At 35.6% G+C, this 20,413-nt stretch overlaps 1 protein-coding gene and 2 long non-coding RNA genes across 4 annotated transcripts in view; 2 read left to right on the forward strand and 1 right to left on the reverse strand.

Moving 5' to 3' along the window:
• The window catches only part of LOC106178562 (uncharacterized), a 34,303-nt gene extending 14,007 nt beyond the window's left edge, over positions 1 to 20,296 (reverse strand). Inside the window, exons 1-3 of one of the 2 annotated variants that reach the window (XM_087004917.1) lie at positions 20,195 to 20,296; positions 13,355 to 14,366; positions 11,092 to 11,169 (exon numbers count right to left, since the gene is read on the reverse strand). In XM_087004917.1, coding sequence (XP_086861043.1) covers positions 11,092 to 11,169; positions 13,355 to 14,366; positions 20,195 to 20,225 — 1,121 coding nt within the window. In that variant the 5' untranslated portion in view covers positions 20,226 to 20,296. Of the gene's footprint in view, positions 1 to 11,091; positions 11,170 to 13,354; positions 14,367 to 20,184 lie in introns of both variants that reach the window. The other variant, XM_087004918.1, reaches the window with a different exon arrangement.
• Positions 984 to 3,730, forward strand: LOC147763437 (uncharacterized). Its single transcript, XR_015332905.1, has 2 exons — positions 984 to 1,262; positions 2,154 to 3,730. It is a non-coding gene; the product is annotated as an uncharacterized LOC147763437 (long non-coding RNA).
• LOC147763438 (uncharacterized) lies at positions 7,336 to 9,041 on the forward strand. The gene is made up of 2 exons (XR_015332906.1): positions 7,336 to 8,067; positions 8,330 to 9,041. It is a non-coding gene; the product is annotated as an uncharacterized LOC147763438 (long non-coding RNA).
• Positions 20,297 to 20,413: the final 117 nt, after the last annotated feature.

A 20,413-nucleotide genomic window follows, 5' to 3' on the forward strand; every position in this document is an offset into this window, starting at 1 on the left:
AACTATTATCAGGCACTTGCCCTAGCTGTCAGGCAAGCAGGTCTGAAAATTTCTCTAAATAAATAACTTCAAATAGTGAATAGGTCAAGCAACCATTCTACAAGTTGACAACGCAATCCTGCAATCCTCGCCATGTGAAAGTTGCAAAAACAGCATGCAGTTGCTTCAGACATAAATTACTCTACAGGGAAGCTTGTGAAGCATGTGTGGTTTCCAGATTCATACGCACATTATACTGAAAAGACTCTTAAGAGCTGGGAATTTAATTTTGGCCCCCCTTCCTTTTAATGTTAATTTCCATAATGATAACTAACAGTTAAGTACAAACAAAATTCATAGTTCCATAGAGCGATAGCTGACAATAATTATTTTTCTGTTTTACAATATTGTACAGTAAACATTCTTTTTTTACGGATGTTGTCACCCTTCGCCCAATATTCCTTTTTTTAACTGCTTTGTGTGTTGGGGGTGGTCGGCTCATGCCCTAGTTAGATTCCACTTTACCAAAATAACACGATTCAGAGCTGGGCCTCTTAGGACGTGTATTTTGACAGCGCCCCTTGCAGAGTTGAGAGCGACTTTTAGAGTGTGTTAGGCTTCTCGCCTTTAATATGAGGAAAGATCGTCTCTGATAGGAAGGTAGGTGTCTCGCCTACATAGTATGAGATTTATAGATACCGATCTACATAGGGTGCCCTGAAAAGGGCATTACGTGATTGGCACGATAGAAGCGTCTCGCCTGTCGAGGGAAGGGGGAGGGTGGACTGGTTGCAGAAAGCGCTTTTCGGTCAACAAGTGACCTTCATCAGCTGCAGAGTCCGAGATGAAAAAAAAAAAAAATTTAGGGATGTAGGGGGCTGGTAAGCAAAGGTGTCTCGCCTCAGTGTTAACACGCACATGCACAGCATTAGAATACTAATAAATTTGATCCGAGGTTAAAAAACCTTGCCAAAAATGAAACCAAACAAACTACATCTAAACGAGTCAAGATGGCGGCACAACGTGAGTAACCTGCTCGTAGCTCCTCGCTAATGTCAGTTTTGTGTCTGTCTGTGTAGACTTTGATCAAAATGCCAGGTGACAGGAAAAAATCAACTCAATCAACAATCGACCAATACAAGAATCAGAAAAAAGAGTCTGCTGAAAAGCCATCAAAAAAGGAAAAACGGAGTCACTCCGACGTGGCAGAAGAGAGCATGGAGGGGGCGGACCTTGACTCTCAACTAGCCAGCATCCACGGTGACCTGGCCGGCATAAAAGAGGTATTGAGTTCTCTAGTCACTAAAGATGAAATAAGTGACATTGTAGCAACAATAACCGATCAAATGCTAGAAAAACAATATGAACTCATACAAAGTGAGATGAAAATAAGAATTGCCGAAGTCACGGGTAAAATGCAAGACAAAATTGACTCACTATTGCTAGAAAATGAAAACCTTAAAGAGAAACTGAATGAGAAAGAAAAGAAACTAAAAGATCTGGAGGAAAGGGTCGTTCAAAATCATGCTAGATCAACTGAAGCAATCAAACAAAGTAACTACAACGAGCAATACTCGAGAAAATTAAATGTAAGAGTCCTAAACTTCCCCCCTCGCAACAAAGAAAATTTAAGAAGTGACTTCCCTGAATTTCTCAAGAAAGAAATCAACATTGAACTGGCCCCCCATGATATAACTGCAATTCATAGAATCCCAGGCAGAGAGGGACAACATCAGCCAGTCATTGTAAAATTGAGAAATAATGACATAAAAAGATCAATTATGACCAAGAAAAAGGAAATAAAATCAAGTGTGAGGCTCTACGATGATATTACCCATAGAAACCTGGCCCTTATGTCCAAAATAAGGCAGACGGGATTAGTGGACTATGTCTGGTTCTACAATGGAGGAGTTTATGCCCAAAAGTCCACTGGGAAAAGAATTAAATTTGACCTTTTTGACAATATAGAAGAAAAAATAAAGAAGTATCGTGGCTCATAATCCACCTACATGTACAATGTAAACAGTAGACTGAATACAGTGTACTTATGAACTGTGGTAAACGAAATAACTGTAACTTATTGCTTCTTCTACCTGAACAATACACTGTGTTTAATTTACCAATAATGTAATATAGAAGCCATATGTATATTTATTGTACGTAATATTTTTCAGATTACTTTCTCCTTGATGACTATTATTTGGTTGACTGACACAGCTTGAGCTGCAAGACCTGAGTAGACATCACTCCGGTTGTACTGTATCTATTATGTTCCCTGTGCAAGGGTATAGAAATTATTCATTCATGCGTGTGTGTGTGATTGTGTATGCTTGCGTAAAATTATGGTTGGTAGCACATTACTATGAGATGCTCACTGTTAGCTTCCTATCTTTGTTCTATTGTGAAGAAAGGAACACTCTTACATGTATATCACGGCATGTTAGATTTAGGAATGTCAAACTAGAATACTCCTCTCAGTCATACTATCATTGCTGTACTCGAGCATATTCTCTTTCAATAACATAAAAAATGTACCTAATCATCGTATGCCCGTGAATAGCAGTGTATTATGTTTACTAACAGGTTTTTTTTTACCACTTAGCATGAATTCAATTAAGATCGCTTCTATTAACTGTCAAGGCCTGAGAGACTCTACAAAGAGAAGAGATATTTTTCACTTCTACAGATCAAAGAAATATCATATAGTATGTTTGCAGGATACCCATTTTGACAGTCATGAAGAAAAAAGGATCTTATCAGAATGGGGTTACAAAGCATATTTTAATTTCTTTTCTACTAACTCTCGGGGTGTTGCAATTTTAATAAATAATAATTTTGAATTCGAGTACCTTAAGGAATTTAAAACAAACGACGGCAATCTTTTAGCTCTTGATGTAAATATAGAAAAAAATAGATTCACATTAATCAACATTTATGGCCCGAACAGGGATACTCCAGATTTTTATGAACAGGTACGAGATATAATAATAGACTTTAATAATGAAAATTTCTTGATCTGCGGTGACTTTAATCTTACTTTAAACCCTGATATAGACACAGAAAATTATGCAAATGTGAATAACCCTAGAGCTAGGCAAAAATTACTTGAAGTTATGAATGACCTAAATATAATTGACTATTTCAGACTTCTCTACCCTGACGAGAGGAGATTCACATGGAGAAGAAGGAATCCCAGAAGGCAGGCTAGACTAGATTTCTTTTTAATTGCGGATAACCTTCAAAATTCAGTTTCTAATATTTCTATTAAGGCATCATACCGATCTGATCATTCACCCGTAATTTTAGAATTAAAGCTAAATAAATTTATTAAGGGCAAAGGCACTTGGGTATTTAACAGTTCCCTCTTAAAAGATGAGGAATATGTGAGTAAAGTGAAGGACATAATTAAGAGAACAAAAGTTCAATATGCAGTTCCGGTGTACGCCGAAGAAAATATTACAGAAATTCCAAACGAACAAATATCTTTCACTATTGATGACTCCTTATTTTTAGAAATGCTTTTAATGGAAATTAGAGGAATGACAATTTCCCATTCCTCTTTCAAGAAAAAACAAAGGGACAGGCAAGAATTAGAACTAGAAAGAGAAATTTATGTAATGGAAATGAACCACCCAAATGAAAATTCTTTGGACGAACTTGAGGCTAAGAGGGAGGCGTTGAAAAATATCAGACAAGAAAAACTAAAAGGAGTCCTCGTCCGAGCAAAATGCAGATGGATTGAGGAAGGAGAGAAGCCAACGAAATATTTTTGTTCACTTGAATCCAGAAATTATGTCAATAAAACTATTCAGAATTTAGAACTACCAGACGGAACAACAATATTTGATCAAAAACTTATACTAAATGAAGCAAAGTTATTTTATGAACGCCTTTACTCGTCAAAAACTAATCAATTAGAAGAGGTAGACCTAGAATTATTTTTTGCAAATTTAGATGTCCCCAAATTAAGCGAGCCTGATAAGGAATATTTACAAACCGAAATTACCTCAAAGGAACTTTTGAGGGTGCTGAAAAAAATGAAAAATAACAAATCGCCTGGATCTGATGGCTTTACTGCAGAGTTTTATAAATTTTTTTGGAATGATTTACATAGTTTTATAATTAGAGCAGTTAATGAAATTTTCATCAATGAGAAAATGATGGCGAGTCAAAATCTTGGGATTATAACCTGTATTCCAAAAGCCGATAAAATCAGAAAATTTATAAAAAATTGGAGGCTTATAACCCTTTTAAATGTTATTTACAAGATGATCTCGGGCTGCATAGCGGAAAGAATGAAACTCTATCTTGATAAAATTATTTCTAATTCTCAGTCCGGGTTTATTGCCGGAAGATATATTGGGGAAAATACAAGATTAATTTATGATCTAATGCATATCGCAGAAAAGAAAAATATTCCTGCTTTACTCATTCTTATCGATTTTGAAAAGGCCTTTGATTCTGTAGATTGGGGCTTTATTGATAAAGTTTTAGACTTTTTTAATTTTGGGGAAACTATAAAAAGGTGGTTTCATATCCTTAATTACGATAGCAAGGCCTCTGTTACACAAAACGGCCACTTGTCGGAGCCTTTCAAAATCTCGAGGGGCTGTCGTCAAGGGGACCCCTTGTCTCCCTATATCTTTCTGCTTTGTGCTGAGATTCTCGCAATCATGATAAAGAATAATAAAGATATTTGCGGAATAAAACTTGGTGACACCGAATTTAAAATAACCCAGTATGCTGATGACACCACCCTTATATTAGATGGTAATAGGTCTTCTTTCTTAGAATCTTTCTGTACATTAGACTATTTCTCAAAAATTTCAGGTCTCCATATCAACAATAGCAAGACTAAACCAGTGTGGATTGGCTCAAGAAAATATAGTCGGGAAGTTTTTCACCACGTTAGATGGAAACTTGATTGGGGTTCGACTCAATTTAATCTCTTAGGTATAGAATTCTCGGTAAATTTAAACGATATGGTCACTTTAAACTTTGATAAACAAATCCCGAAGATAGAGGGTATGATTCGGCATTGGAATAGAAGAATACTTACCCCTATTGGTAGAATTACTATCTTAAAAACCCTTATCATCCCAATGCTGAACCATCTTTTCATTTCTCTGCCAAATCCAGATCCAGTATTCATAAAAAAACTAAGTTCCATTTTTTTCCAATTCATTTGGGGTAGCAAAATTGATAAGGTAAAGAGAGGTCAGATAGTAAAGGATTATGAATATGGTGGTCTAAAAATGACAGACTTAAGTAAATTCATAACGGCATTAAAATGTACATGGATAAGAAGACTATACCTTAAAAATAACATTTATAACACTATTCTCCAGAGCACCTTTGATTTACAATCTATTTGGAATATATTTGACTATGGAAATGATTATTTAGATATACTCTTACGCAATTGCAATAACAGGTTTTGGAAAGATGTCATTATCTCCTGGAAAGATTTAACATACGGTATAGAAGATATGAATAGCAATATTGCTCTTGAACCTCTGTGGTATAATAGAAAAGTAAAATTGGGTGGGGTATCAATATTGGACAAAGAATGGTACAATAAGGGTATAAGAATAATTGGCGATCTTTTCAACGAAGGAAAATTTTTAACCAAAGCTGAACTGGAAAGGAAATTTGGATTTCAAAGAGTATGTGATCTAAAATATTTTGGAATACGTAACAGTTTAAAATGTAGGCTAAAAGAAAAGAACAATGAAGAAATTTTTGAAGATATTTTATTTCCTTATGTTCCTCAGCCGGTTCAGCTACTTATAAAGAGTCGAAATGGGTGTAAAGATTTCTATCGGGTTCTCATGAGTGAAGCTCCTGAAAACTTGGTACACGAAAGGAAATGGAACCTAGATCTAAATATAAATATCACTTGGAAGTATGTTTACGAGAATTGTTTCTATGTTACACGAGAAACAAAACTTCAATGGTTCCAATACAGAATAATTTTTAGAATCTTACCAGTTAGGTCATACCTGAAAAGAATCGGTATTGAGGTGTCAGAGAAATGCTTTATCTGTGGAGCGGAGAGGGAAGATTTGCGACATGTATTTTTAAATTGCTATCGAATAAGAAACATTTGGACTGAAATGGAACGCTTGATTGCTAACAAAACTGATGAAAGAATTACACTCTATGATGAAAATATACTTTTTGGAGTATCCAAAACAAATTTCAAGCCTCTAAATTACATTATTCTTGTCTCCAAATTTTATATATATACTTGTTTTAAAAGAAAAATGCAGCCGACCTTCCCTTCCCTTCTCTTATATATCAAAACAAAATTCGAATTAGAAAAATATGTTTCTCAAAAAAATCTTCAATTAGGCCATTTTCTTACAGAGTGGAGAACCTGGGATTCTATTTTTGACTAGTTTCTCCACTTATAAATTTACTTTACTTTTTCGCTAATTTCTTATGTGAAATGTAAAATGTTGGTATCTTGTTATGTGCAGCATCACTTGTAATATACTGTTTCGTACGTAGTCCGGCTATCTACATGTTTACTTAATGTATAATGAATGTCTTGTGTGTGTTATTGTGTGTGTGTGTGTGTTAGTGTGTGTGTCTACAGATGTATTTTTGTTTGTCTTTTTGTGAATAAAAAAAAAATAAATAAATAAATTAAAAAAAAAAAAAAAACTACATCTAAACAGATAGGATCAAGATGCACCACGAGAACAGCCAATCAAAACTCATAACTATAACAACCAATCAGATCCTGGCCTCGTTCTCGCATATGACACAGTTTCGACAAATCCTCAGTCGACCTCCCGACTCTTGAGCCATTCACACGCTCAATTCATACCGTCCAGTTTGACACAAGCGAGACACTTGTGCTCAAGCATGATACTATAAAGCCGAGATGGCTCGTATCATTCACAATGGCGAGACACCATTGATGAAAACTCACTAAACAAAGCATGATACCTTAAAGCCGAGATGGCTCGTATCATTCACAATGGCGAGACACCATTGATGAAAACTCACTAAACAAAGGCGAGACACCTTTGCTTACCAGCCCCCTACGTCCCTAAATTTTTTTTTTTTTTCCATCTCGGACTCTGCAGCTGATGAAGGTCACTTGTTGACTGAAAAGCGCTTTCTGCAACCAGTCCACCCTCCCCCTTCCCTCGACAGGCGAGACGCCTCTATCGTGCCAATCACGAAATGCCCTTTTCAGGGCACCCTATGTAGATCGGTATCTATAAATCTCATACTATGTAGGCGAGACACCTACCTTCCTATCAGAGACGATCTTTCCTCATATTAAAGGCGAGAAGCCTAACACACTCTAAAAGTCGCTCTCAACTCTGCAAGGGGCGCTGTCAAAATACACGTCCTAAGAGGCCCAGCTCTGAATCGTGTTATTTTGGTAAAGTGGAATCTAACTAGGGCATGAGCCGACCACCCCCAACACAAAATCTGCAGTGTTCAGTGACTCTATTAATTAACATTTACACATATGGCATCTTACAGGTGACATCATAATTGCGATTTTGGGGTATAAACTGAATTTTTTTTTTTTTTTTTTTTTTTTTTTTTTTTTTTTTATTGACACAATACATCACGAATACATGACAATACAAAAACAAACAAACAGACACTCGCTCACACACTCACACATAAGAGATGTTATGCTATATAACACTTTTTAGTTAATTACATCATACGCTAAATATTCAAATTGAAAATAACTTAATTATATTTGAATTGTACTGACAGATTGACTTATCTGTTTTCACCAGATATCTAAGCGATGAAATCAAACCTCCTAATGTTGGTTTACCCTGTGAACATCTTAAATAAATATAAAATTTAAATTGCAACATAATGAGATTAATAATTGGAGAGAGGCTCGTAGAGCCGACTAAGCAATTCCGTTTTGAGACAGGTAGAGTAACTTGAGTATTAGATAATATATATTCTACCAAGTCGGTCAATAATTTTTGGGTAACCGCACAATTCCAGAATAAATGCTCTGTTGTTTCTTCAGCTCCTTTGCACAGGGAACATATACTGTTGTCGACCATTTTATATTTGAAAAGCAGTGAATTTGTGGTAAGGATATTATGATTAATTCGAAATTGGAACCAGTGAAGCTTTGAATCTTTTGTTATTGTGAAAGGAAGTTCAAAAATCTTCGGGCATTCATTTTCTTCCAAATTTAACAACTCCTTCCATTTATTCATACCTTTTGACATCTCAAGAACACCTACTTTACTTAAAGTTTTATAATAAATCTTTGAGCCTTTTGAACAACCTGAGAGCAACAATATATAATCAGGAATTAAAGGAGTGGCCATTTTACTTAATTTTTCAGGAATACCACCAAGCCATTCTTTTATGGCTGAGATAATTCCATGGTATTCGACAAAATTTGTGTCAATACCGTGGATATCCCTGAACGCAGTGAAGTCATAGAACTCCCCAGAGTCCAGGAGTAGATCATTTACAAATCTAATGTTTTTGTCATACCACGATGTATAGAAGACAGGTTTATTTCCAATAAGTATATTTTCATTTAGAAAGAGTGGAATGTTACCAAAATCCTTGATTTTATTGGCCATTATTGTACCACAGAGTTCTTTCCAGGCTGCTAAGGCATCAATCCAGAACCTATTTTTTATGTTTTTCAAGATTTTTGAGATATATTCTGTACCACATGTGATTAATTTTTCAGTGTCTACATATTTGGATATAATATTTTTCCATTCTTTATTTTCGAACATAAGTCTTCTTACCCATGAAATTTTTCACGATTTTATAAAATGCCTCACGCTTACCATCCTCAAGCCCCCAGCTTTATAATCTCTTATAATGATATTTCTTTTAATTTTATCAGGTTTATTATTCCAGAGAAAAGAAAAAAGACACTTTTCTAATTCTTTAATCTGTTTTTCCTCTGGGTTTGGGAGCGATATAAATATATGGTTCAATACCGGCAAGGCTAATGTTTTTATTACTGTTATTTTACCAATTGGTGTTATATTTCTTACTCTCCACTGATTAAATATTTTTTTCATGGAAGTTAACTTGGTCTCCATATTTTGCTTCGTTATCTTACCTAAATCTACATCAAATTCTATCCCTAGCATTTTAAAACTAGTTTTTCCCCAATCTAATCTATATTTTGGGCAGAGGATATCATTAGAGTATCGCTTTGACCCAATCCATATAACTTCAGTTTTAGAGAGATTAATATGCAGACCGGAGATCTTCGAAAATTTATCCAAGACAAACATACATTCATTCAGTGACTTTTCACTCCCGTCAAGTATAAGAGTAGTGTCATCTGCATATAATGAAATTTTTAATTCTTTTGCACCTATATTAATACCCTTTATATTGTCATTGTTTCGTATAAACGCCGCCAATATTTCGGCGCATAGAATAAAGAGATAGGGTGAGAGGGGATCCCCCTGACGGCATCCTCTATTAATTTTAAAGAATTCCGACATATTCCCCCCTTGATTTACTGTAGCAGAGATGTCATTGTAGAACAATGATACCCATCTCCTGACTGAATCACCAAAGTTAAAAAAGGTCAGAACCTTTTGAATGAATGACCAAGACAAGGAATCGAATGCCTTTTCAAAGTCAATTAATAACAGTAACCCAGGAATATTTTCTTCCTCAGTATACTGCATTGTATTGTATATAAGTCGCGTGTTCTCTCCGATATATCTACCAGCCATGAATCCGGTTTGTTCCGGATATATTAATTTATCTAACACTAGTTTTACCCTAGCAGCTATCGAACCCGAGGCGATCTTGTATATAGTATTGAGAAGTGATATGGGGCGCCAGTTTTTAAGAAAGTGGCGTGGTTTATCTCCCTTTGGGAGGCAAGTGATTATACCTTGTTTTTGCGTCACCGATAACTGGCCAGTTTCGTAAGCAAAATTAATTGACCTGACAACAAAAGAGCTTAGTTGTCTCCAAAATACCTTATAGAATTCAACTGAAAAGCCGTCAGTTCCCGGGGATTTGTTCGATTTCATTTTAGATAATGTTTGTGCTGCTTCTGCCTCCGTAATGGGCCCTTCCAATTCTGCAGCTTCCAGATTGCTGAGTTTATAAACATCGTTAAGGGTTACCTCATTATCTAGATTAACATCTTCTATGTTATGCTCCCGGCATGCATACAGATTTTCATAAAATTTTTTGGTATTTTCTAGTATCTTCCCCTGGTTAACAATAATTGTGCCATCGTCTAGCTGAATTCTTGGAATCAGTTTATTGGTAAAATTTCTCGATTCTAGACCACAAAAATATTTAGTTGGTTTTTCGCCTTCCTCCACCCACTTAGCTCTGGATCTAATAAATGCACCTTGTAATTTTTCTTTTCGTACTTCCTCCAATTCTTTTTGCTTTTGTCTTAAAGTCTGAATATTGGCCCCGCAAGTTATATTTTCTAAAAGTTCAATTTCCTTAACTAACTTCTTTTCTATTTCTGACTTTTTCTTTTTATGGTAAGACGCATAAGAAATCTGAAAAAACTGAAAAATTGGTTTCTCAAATTTATCTTTTACCTGAGCACTCACAATCACCATTTCAAGGCTGATTTAATGATACTATTAAGTACTCCAAAACACTGCCAGCATTTTTTTTCAAAGTCTAAGTTCAGATTTTAGCGTTGATAAAGAAAAAAAAAAAATGCCTTCGTTTAATGAAAATCTGTAATTAGGGGCTCATAACTCCATAACAAAATCATTTAAACCAAAATGACAGCACAGAATTGTAGCATATGTCAATTTTCTTCATAAATCTTGTTCAGAGATGAAGTTAAGCCACATACCGATTGCTATCTCACCTCAAATTTAAAAGGTATTAAATTGACGATTAAAGCTTTGAGTTGCTTATGCTTATACATTGCAACTAAAAATATAAATGCTGATATTTTATATTTAGAGGGTTTTTTGACTGCTTTAAATCGGCACAAAGATAGATGCACTTCTAAATAATTAGAATAGATGCAGGAAAAAAACTCATTTTCTGTATTTAGATAATAAAGGGTTACAATATCCTTATGTCTACTTTTCTAACTGTACCCTTACTTTTTTTGAGCAGTTTATTACTTACCGTGTAATGTCTATGCTCACTATGGTTCCAATCCACTTCCCTTTCCAGAAAGGATGACTGGTCTCATTTGGTTGGTGCCTACATACAAAGCAGTGAGTTATAAAACAGGGTAAAATGAGAGGATCAGAGAGGGGATACCGCCTCCGGATATTGTACCACCAGCTGGAGTAAGCCCATTCAAAACCACAAAAAAGGGAAACCACCACCACCACCAGTGTTGTGCTTGACAAGCCTTCAAAATGCAAAAACAAGACTTCTCAAAATATGAAAAAAAGGGTAAAAAAGCAGCAAAACTGCAGCAAAAATGGTCTGATGAAGCTGATTTTGAACTCAACCTGTTTTTTTGTAACATTAATCACTAGTGTGATTTATAAGACAATAGGCCTATCAGTTTTCCTTGAAATGTGCTATCAATGTGGAATATATGACGAAAAAAAAAAGAAAAGAAAAACAGTATAACTTTTGAAAAAATGGCCCGATCATGCTGATTTTCGAACTCGACCTGTATTTTATGAATGTACATCAGTTCCATAAGTTTATTTTCACCAGTGAATATTGTACTTTTTGATATAGCGCAACTTGTAAACTACATGGAAAACAAAAATTGACACCACCTCCAGTGTTGCGCTTGACAAGCTCTGTAAAATGCACAAAGCAAGAGGTCTCTATATGGTTTTAGAATTAGAGAAGTTTTCAGTTTTGGCATCTAATGGCTGATTCTCCTGTGAAAATGCACCAATTGACCCAAACTCAGGAAGATGTAAGTTTGAAAAGACATGGTTTTTCTTCAATAGTCACTATGGCAGCAGTGCCCAAAATAGTTTTTTTTCTCCAATTCTGATGCAATATTACATAATGCTTAACAGCATTATCAAAAACCAAGAATCTTTAATAAAATATAAACATGGATTTTCAGAAAATGTGATTTGCAAAGGTCACCAAGCCCTTGGAAGTTCAAAGTCACACCTTGAATATGCCAAAATGTAAACAAGATATAACTGTACTGAAATGAGTTTATTTCCATTTTCAACACTTTTTTCACATAAAACAAAAAAATCAAATTACTGTCATTTTCATATGGTCTACTAAGAAAATTGCTGACATAGGAAAAAATATGAATAGAACAATTTTAAATGTCCAATTAACTCCATCCTGAGATTCTGAACATAGTGAATGATTGAATTTGACAAACTGCAATGATATGAGTTTATTTCTATTTTTGACACTTTATTACACAATACACAATAACAGGTTTACCATAATTTTTATATTATCAACTAACAATGTTGTTAAGATGCAGAACACACTTTTACGTGTCTGATTAGTTCAAAAATGAGACTGTTAACATGCCGAAGAATAGAATCTGAGGAAAAACTACTCATATACAAAAAAGGCATAACTTCATCAAAACCAATCAAGTTGATTTTCCAAGTTGATCTGTATTTTAGTAAGACTGATCTTTCTTGAGTTTCAAGCCAATAATGGGCCTATTGGTTTTCCTTGAAATGTATTATCAGTGTTGCATATATATGCTGAGGAAAGGGAAAAAACTGCATAACTTTTCTAAAAATGGTACGATCAATCTAATTTTTTAATTTAACCTGTGTAATATTAAGACTGATCACACCTGTGAGTTTCAAGACAATAGGCCTATCATTTTTTCCTTGAAATGTGTTATCAGCGTTGTATATATACTGAAAAAAAGGAAAAACAGCATAACTTTTTTAAAAAATGGTCCGATCCTGCTGATTTTTGTACTCAACCTGTATTTTTTGAATATTCATCAGTTCAAAAAGTTTGAAGACAAAAGGTAAAACATTTTTCCACTTATCATGTTATTGGTAAAAGTGCACAACAACGACGGTAACGGCAGATGCAGGTGATGGCTATATGTACAGACACATTGTGTCTGTACATAAAAAGTTATTTCCAAATAGGCAAGCATTTTTTTTCAATCCTGACAGGCACATTCCACAATAACTTTTTCAATGAAGCCTGTATACCTCTCATGAAGCCTCAAAATAACTGTGTTGGGCGGGAAAATTCATTGACAATATTAAAATCATTAAGAGTGGTTTAAAACAAAGTTTTTGCGAAATGAAACATTTCACCTGGTACTCTATAATAATTACGATATTATATCATTAGCTTTCCTTCAACTGTGAGCTTAACTGAAAAACTTATCATCTCATGATGAGGAAGGTAATAGGGATGCACATATATCATAACAGTGAGTAAATGCTGTATGATACTTAGTACTCACTCCTCAAACCAATCCTTCATCTCCTCAAGGCAGGATTCTGGTAAACACCATAAATGGCTATGCATCTTCCTCAACAGGCCCTGAACAATCATTTCACTTTGTTTCACAGCCTGCCTGTCTGAACTGTTGTCTTTGTCCCTCTGCCTATGAAGTTTCTGCACCAATTGAAGAACTCTTTTAAAGAAATCTGGGGGTGGAGCATATCCTCCTCTTCTGTGGGCACTGTTAGCATATAAAGACAAAATTTTTAATGCTATGTTGTATTCTTCTTCAGAAAATGCAGCAATTATCAGAGGTGAAAACATATCAACAAGACTATTACATGAATCTTTTTTTGTTAGTATATCCAAGCAATCTCTCCACCTCTCTGTGGCACATAATCCTTCAACCACATGTTTGTGGTAAGGCTGTGGAGGCAACTTCAGTTCAGCACAAAGTGCTAGGTATTCATCAAACAATTCATAGATAAGCTCCTGGTTTTCTTTAAAACCCAATCTTCCTAGTAAAGACAGGTACAACTGCAGCAAGACAAAATGCTGAGAAGACTCCAAATGTTTCCTCGAGTATTGAACTAAAGAAGCCATGCCATCTGTGAATTGGTTGTTTTTGCAAATAGTGCCAGCAATAACATGTACAGTTCCCTGTATGTGCTGCATTGCACGTTGATTTTCAAGCACCTGCAAAATCTTTTCATCAGTTCTTATTTCATTCAGTTTTTCTTTCCATTCGTGAACAGTCAAAGCTTTATCTTCCTGGGATGGAAAGATAATGTCTTTACAAATGCCCTCAATGGAAGAAGTTTTATCACTTTTTATCTTGCAAGCCCCTGTTGAATGAATCAGGCGAGTGCAAGTCACTTTAGTTATTTTTTCATAAATATTGTGGACATCTAATTTCCTTGGCCTCAAACTGCAGCCTTTTAGTACTGTGCCAATAACTGATGAAGACAAAGCCTGTTTCAATCTAAACATTGCTGACAGCTTACACCCTGGCTTTTTATCTGGATTCCAACCTGAAAAAATATTTTAACAAATTTACCCATATAAGGTCACATGAAAAAGTATAGGTCAAGACACACCAACAAGTTTCAAGAATTCATGATAAGCGTTTGAAGTAGCACGAAAATTCATGCGCTATTGACAATTCTGATATTTACTGTCTGCTAACGCATGAAAGCAAAGGCCTCAAAAAGTTGGAAATGAAAACCAGTTGCCGAACCAAATTTTTATTTTACATCTCATCTCCTCAACACGCACATTACTGGGAAGCCAACCAGTTTTCTCATCAACTAAGGTATCACTTTCCTTAAATTCATCTGTCTATCTATCAGTTTGACCGTCGTAAAATCTTACACCCGCTGAAACAGACGAAAACCAGGTCAAATCTACTCAGGTCATGATGCAACGGCCAGTAACCTACTGCGCATGAGCGGAATTTATTTAAGGCTGAGTCTTCCAGTTGATTTTCACTATGTATCCATGACAATATAAACATATATTTTGAATGAAAAACGGTTGAAAATTCAATTTCACTGATTACATTTTCATCAATTCAGTGAAATGTGTCCGAAACGTAAAGAGCGGGTGATTTGCCTAGCGTTCCTCGTTCTGGCCGAGCACAGCATGTGGACCACAACTTCCGCCCTTGCGCAGTAGGCTACTGGGGGTTGACCTGAGTAGATTTGACCTGGTTTTCGCCTGTTTATAACCGGTTTATGATTTTACAACGGTCAAACTGGTAGATAGACAGTTGGATATTAGCAAAGTGGCAGCTCTGTTGATGGGAAAACTGGTTGACTTCACATTTATGTGCGTGTTAAGGAGATGAGATGTAAAATAAAAATTTGAGAGCTGCTGCACCGCTGCTGGTTTAGCCACTGGTTTTCATTTCCAACTTTTTGAGGCCTTTGCTTTCATGCGTAAGCACAGACAGTACATATCAGAATCATCAATAGGAGTGCTAATGCATGAATTTTCGTGCTAATGATAAAGTTGTAGTTCAAATTATTGGCTGTGACAAATTGGCTCTGCATGGCTACAATATCCAAAATAGGTAAGCTCTGCTGTCACCTTGATCAGTTAATGAATCTTAAAAGTACTCTAAATTCTTTGAACATCACTACCTATCGGCTTTCTCCAGATGTCATTTTTAGGAAAATGATTGACAGCTACAGTACGAGCTCTTCAATCATTATTTTAAGGCGAAAGTGGGGTGTATGATATGCAACTAGACTATCAATGGTATGAAAAAGTAAAAATGAGCAATTGTATCTTTCATGACCTGGAGGAGGTTAAAGAGAGACCTCGAGAGCTTTTCACATACTATCACAGAAGCACAGCCAGGTTTCTCTGTAACTGCTTTTAGGTCAGAAAGAAGATATTATATAATCGAGGTCTCTCTTTAATCTCCTCCAGGTCATGAAAGATACAATTGCTCCTTTTTACTTTTTCATACCATTTTTGCCGGAGATTTTCATAAATTGCGCAATAAAAATTATATTCATCTTTTACTTTATGTAGGTATATCACAATCCGCTAGGGGCGCTACAGTAGTGCAGTGAAGTGTAAAACTGATATCGGCCTGCTGACAGCCCGCCTATGGCACCCCTTTTTTAAATCTCTCTTTTAGCGCCGCGTAAAAAAAAAACTTATACAAGCCATTAACTAAACTAGAGGATCAGAGAGGTGATACCGCCTCTGGATATTGTACCACCAGCTGGAGTAAGCGCATTTGTATGGAAACCCCCCTCAAAAAAAAGGGACACCACCACCAGTCTTTTGCTTGACAAGCTCTATAAAATGCAATAAACAAGAGTTTTCAAAATATGCAAAAAGAAAAAAAAAAAAAAAGAAAAAGAAAAAAAATTGAAAAAACATAACTGTTAAAACGGTCCAACTAAACAGATGTTCAAATTGACTTGTATTTTCCTAACATTGATCACTCCTGTGATTTTCTAAACAGGAATATTATTTTTCCTTAAAATGTGTTATCAGTGTTGCATACTGACAAAAGAGAAAACCTACAGGGGTCGAAACAGACGGTCGCCCACTCGCCAATGCGACTTAGAAACGTCCCGGGCGACTACCTGTCAGGGGTACTGGTCCGTTTTGGCGACCGCTGAAAAGTGCCGAACATCGTTACCAAACCCACAGTCTGCGACGTTAAGCACTAGCCCAAGGCAATTGCCCTCCTAAAGTGGCACCGGGCTAGTAAAAAAGATGAAATTTTATTAAGCACTATCTGTAATTTTGAACCTATTTTAACACTCAGTAAGATTTCAAAAATATGAGTCGCCAGTCTTCTTTGTCCCTGCCTCTAATTTGACGTTTCTAGATAGTATGATATGCCTCTCAGTTGAAAAAACTCACACCTAGCTCAAACTACTGAATATTGATTAGTTGCTATAAATAACTTCACTGTAGTTATTAATAGTAGCAGTCTGTCTGATCAGCGTGTCGGCATCTTTTTATTTGACCAGTTTGTTGTCATGACTACAAATTGCTGCCAATCAAGAAACTGGATCAGACCGGAATTCTTTGGTACTAGCAACAGGTTTTGTCAAAACAACACTGTCTCCGAAGCAAGTGTAATGTATGCGTTATCTCATAGAACATTTAGGTTAGGACCACTTAGCAGACTGAGGGGTGGAGTATTTTATTTCCTTTTTTGTTTATATTTTTTATTTATAATTTTAATGTCCATGAGTAAATACATGGCTGTTATATAAATACCCTATGAACTATTCTTGACAATGTGGGATAGTTCAGTTTATGTCATGGCTACCCCTCCACACTTTGTCGTGGTAAAGTCCTTGAAAAGTTGTTTTTACAAATATATAACCAAAAGAATTGTTACCAAAATAATTGTAAGACGTTTGTTTAATTACCCTTACAACACCTATGTATTTTAAATTAGAAGTGGCATTATATACCAATGTAATTGGAAATAAATTGTCAGAAAAGAGCCATTGTCAATAAAAAGAATAGGAATTTAAAAAAAGATTTTGATTGCATATAAAAAATGGAAAAAAGATATAATAAAAATATGAAAAGTAAGGGTAACTATACTCAGTATTACAAATTAAAAAAATATTTTTTTCAATATTAAAAGAATTGAATATATTTTTAATTAATTTTACCACCCCATCAACTGGAAATTAACCTGATTGACTTTGTTATTCACTTGCTCTACTTCTATAATAAGGTTTATAAGAAAGTACAGTATGGTACCACAACTCTTTACAGCATCTGCTTAAACTTTTTTAAATGAATTATTTAAATTGGGCTAGTGTTTTTTGGTTCGGGCTAGTAAAGTTTGAGAGAAGTTTTTTTCGTTTCGCGTTCAACCCCAGCAATTAAAATTAAATTAAATCTTTAAGATTAAAATATGGATATATGTAGAAGTTATATTTATTTCATAATAATTTTTTATATATCCATTTTATTTTTTACATATTATGATGATGATGAGCTAGCAGAGGAGGATGTGTACAAACAGTTGAAGGAACTGACTGGAATATGAATGTGTTTAGATAATCATATAGAAATAAAAATGAATGTTAAACATGTATGCGTTTACGTTATATCTAGTAGCTTGAAACTACTAATTTTTAACGTAAAATTTTACGGACCAGTACTTCTTGGTACGGACCAGTACCTCTTACGTCCACTGGTCCGTATTGGCCAGTCCTGCCCAAATTCTGTTTTGACCCCTGAACCAAGGGACAACACTGGGCAGATCTCTGCTAGTTTTGAAGATATGAGGGGCAAGAAAATATGCAAAGTTCAGTTTGTGGTGAAAAAGTAGGTCAAAGGTCAATTTCAAGGTAACAGTATATGACTTCCAATACAAGTTCAATAGTAACTATGGACATTTCTTTGCCAATTTTGGAGATATGGAGGCCAGGAAACATGCAAAGTGCAGTTCATCATAAATAGTAGGTGGAAGGTCAAATTCAAGGTCACAGTAAGATTGCCAGTATATGACCCCCTATCCAAGTTCAACAGTAACTTTGAGCATATCTCTGCCAGTTTTGGAAATATAAGGGCTAGAAAATTTGCAAAGTTCAGTTTATGGTGAAAAGTAGGTCAAATGTCAATTTCAAGGTCACAGTAAGATTGCCAGTATATGACCCCCTATTCAAGTTCAATAGTAACTTTGAGCGTATCTCTGCTAGTTTTCGAGATATAAGGGCTGGAAAATTTGCAAAGTTCAGTTCATGGTGACAAGTAGGTCAAAGGTCAATGTCAAGGTCACAGTTAGATTACCAGTATAAGACTTCCTATTCAAGTTCAACAGTAACTATCAGTATCTCAGTTCAACAGTATCTCTGCTTATTTTGGAGTATTTCACTATTTATTTTCCCCACTGTGTATTGTAATTTTTGATAAAGCGCAACGTCTAAACCATATCGAAAACAAAAAAATGGACACCACTTCCAGTATTGCACTCGACAAGTTCTGCAAAATTCAATAAACAAGAGGTCTCTAGCATTTACCATTCCAGAATTAGAGCAAGTTTTCAGTTTCGGTATGTAATGGCTGCTTCTCCCTTGAAAATGCACCAATTGACCCCAAACTCCAGAAGATGAAAGGAGTCCCTAATTGTAACTCCTCACTATAATAGGAGAGCTTAAGTCTGTGTAGTTTCCAAAAATTGGCACAAACAAATATTTATTTGCAGAAAATTCCCATTTTTAGAAAATTTTGGCCTGTCTGACCTTGAAATAAAGGTCAAAAGTCAAATCCAAGGGCATATTTGGAATCTCCACATATGACTTTCGGTCAGGCTTCTGTAGTAATTTTTCCCATAATTCCTTTGGTTTGGGATATATTTAGCATTGAATTTTCAAAAATTTTGACAAGGGTGCGTTTCAACAAGCGTCACGCCCAGGCCAATGCACCGACAGAGACAAAAAACCAGGGGGTTCAAGTTGAGATTATATGTGACCTAAATCCAAGAGATGGGGACACAGGTCCTTGCGGTCTAGGAGGAGAAGCGGTAACGGTGACTTGTTTCCGGCGCCCGACTGCGGAGCCGCAGGAGCCGGCGGAGCTGTATGAGACGGATCGGGACTAAAACCATGAGTACCGCCAGCGTACACGCTGGTGGTACTAATAAGCTGTAAATCACGTGATTTTCCCGTGTTGCAGTCTTTGAGAAGTTTCAGTTCAGGGCGTTTGAAGTTTTGTCTCGACAAAATGCTCAAAAATGTCAGTTAAGCACTAGTTGCAATTTTTTGAAATTTATAACGAATAAAGTTTATGAAATTTGCAATATTATGTAGAAAAATCATGAAAATTAAACCATGCGAAGTATAGTTTATTTGATGCGCAATATTTATAGTACATGATCTGCACGGAAGCCATCCCAGCCATGTGCTTGTGCGGTCGCCAATTTGGGTTTGTTTCCGGGTCATTAGATTAACATACAGCCATAATTGCCCTAATTGGTCACAGCAATTTGAGCTGCAGCTACAGCTGAGTGATCACCGCTGGTCACTAGTGACAGGTTTTAAGCTGAAGAGTGTGGACACTTTTGGTGAATTTTTGCAGTTAATAAACGTCAATATCTTTGTTGCTTGTAGGGATATTTAAAAAATTTCAAGTGATTTCATCCGGTTTTTGCATTACCTTTCAGAAGATATAAGTATTATAATTTTCTGGTCAGTTTCAAAATGTTTCTGATATACCTACTTTATGTTCATTACAAACGGTACACACATTTTCCCCAGAATTAGGATATTTGCAACACATAAGATATCATAAGGCCGAATAATGTGGCAACATTGGCCTCAGTCACTGAATCAGTATAACTGTTTTGCTCCGCACCTGTACTTACCAAGACTTCGTCTCGGTCTATCTTTTATCATATAAGCCAACTTTCGAGGGACCTAACACTGAACACGCTTTATGCTATAGAAAAGAGGTCGCTTTCTTCAAGACGTTAAAAGGCTAATTAAGCAACGTTAACAGCGAATACATCATCGATACTGCTATAAAACACGATTGTCAAAAGTGTAAGTCATCTATAACATAAAATTAAAATTACAATTGGTAA

This window comes from Lingula anatina, chromosome 2 (genome assembly GCF_051362555.1).
Source record: "Lingula anatina isolate TDL-2025a chromosome 2, LinAna3.0, whole genome shotgun sequence".
Classification (NCBI taxonomy): Eukaryota; Metazoa; Brachiopoda; class Lingulata; order Lingulida; family Lingulidae; genus Lingula; species Lingula anatina.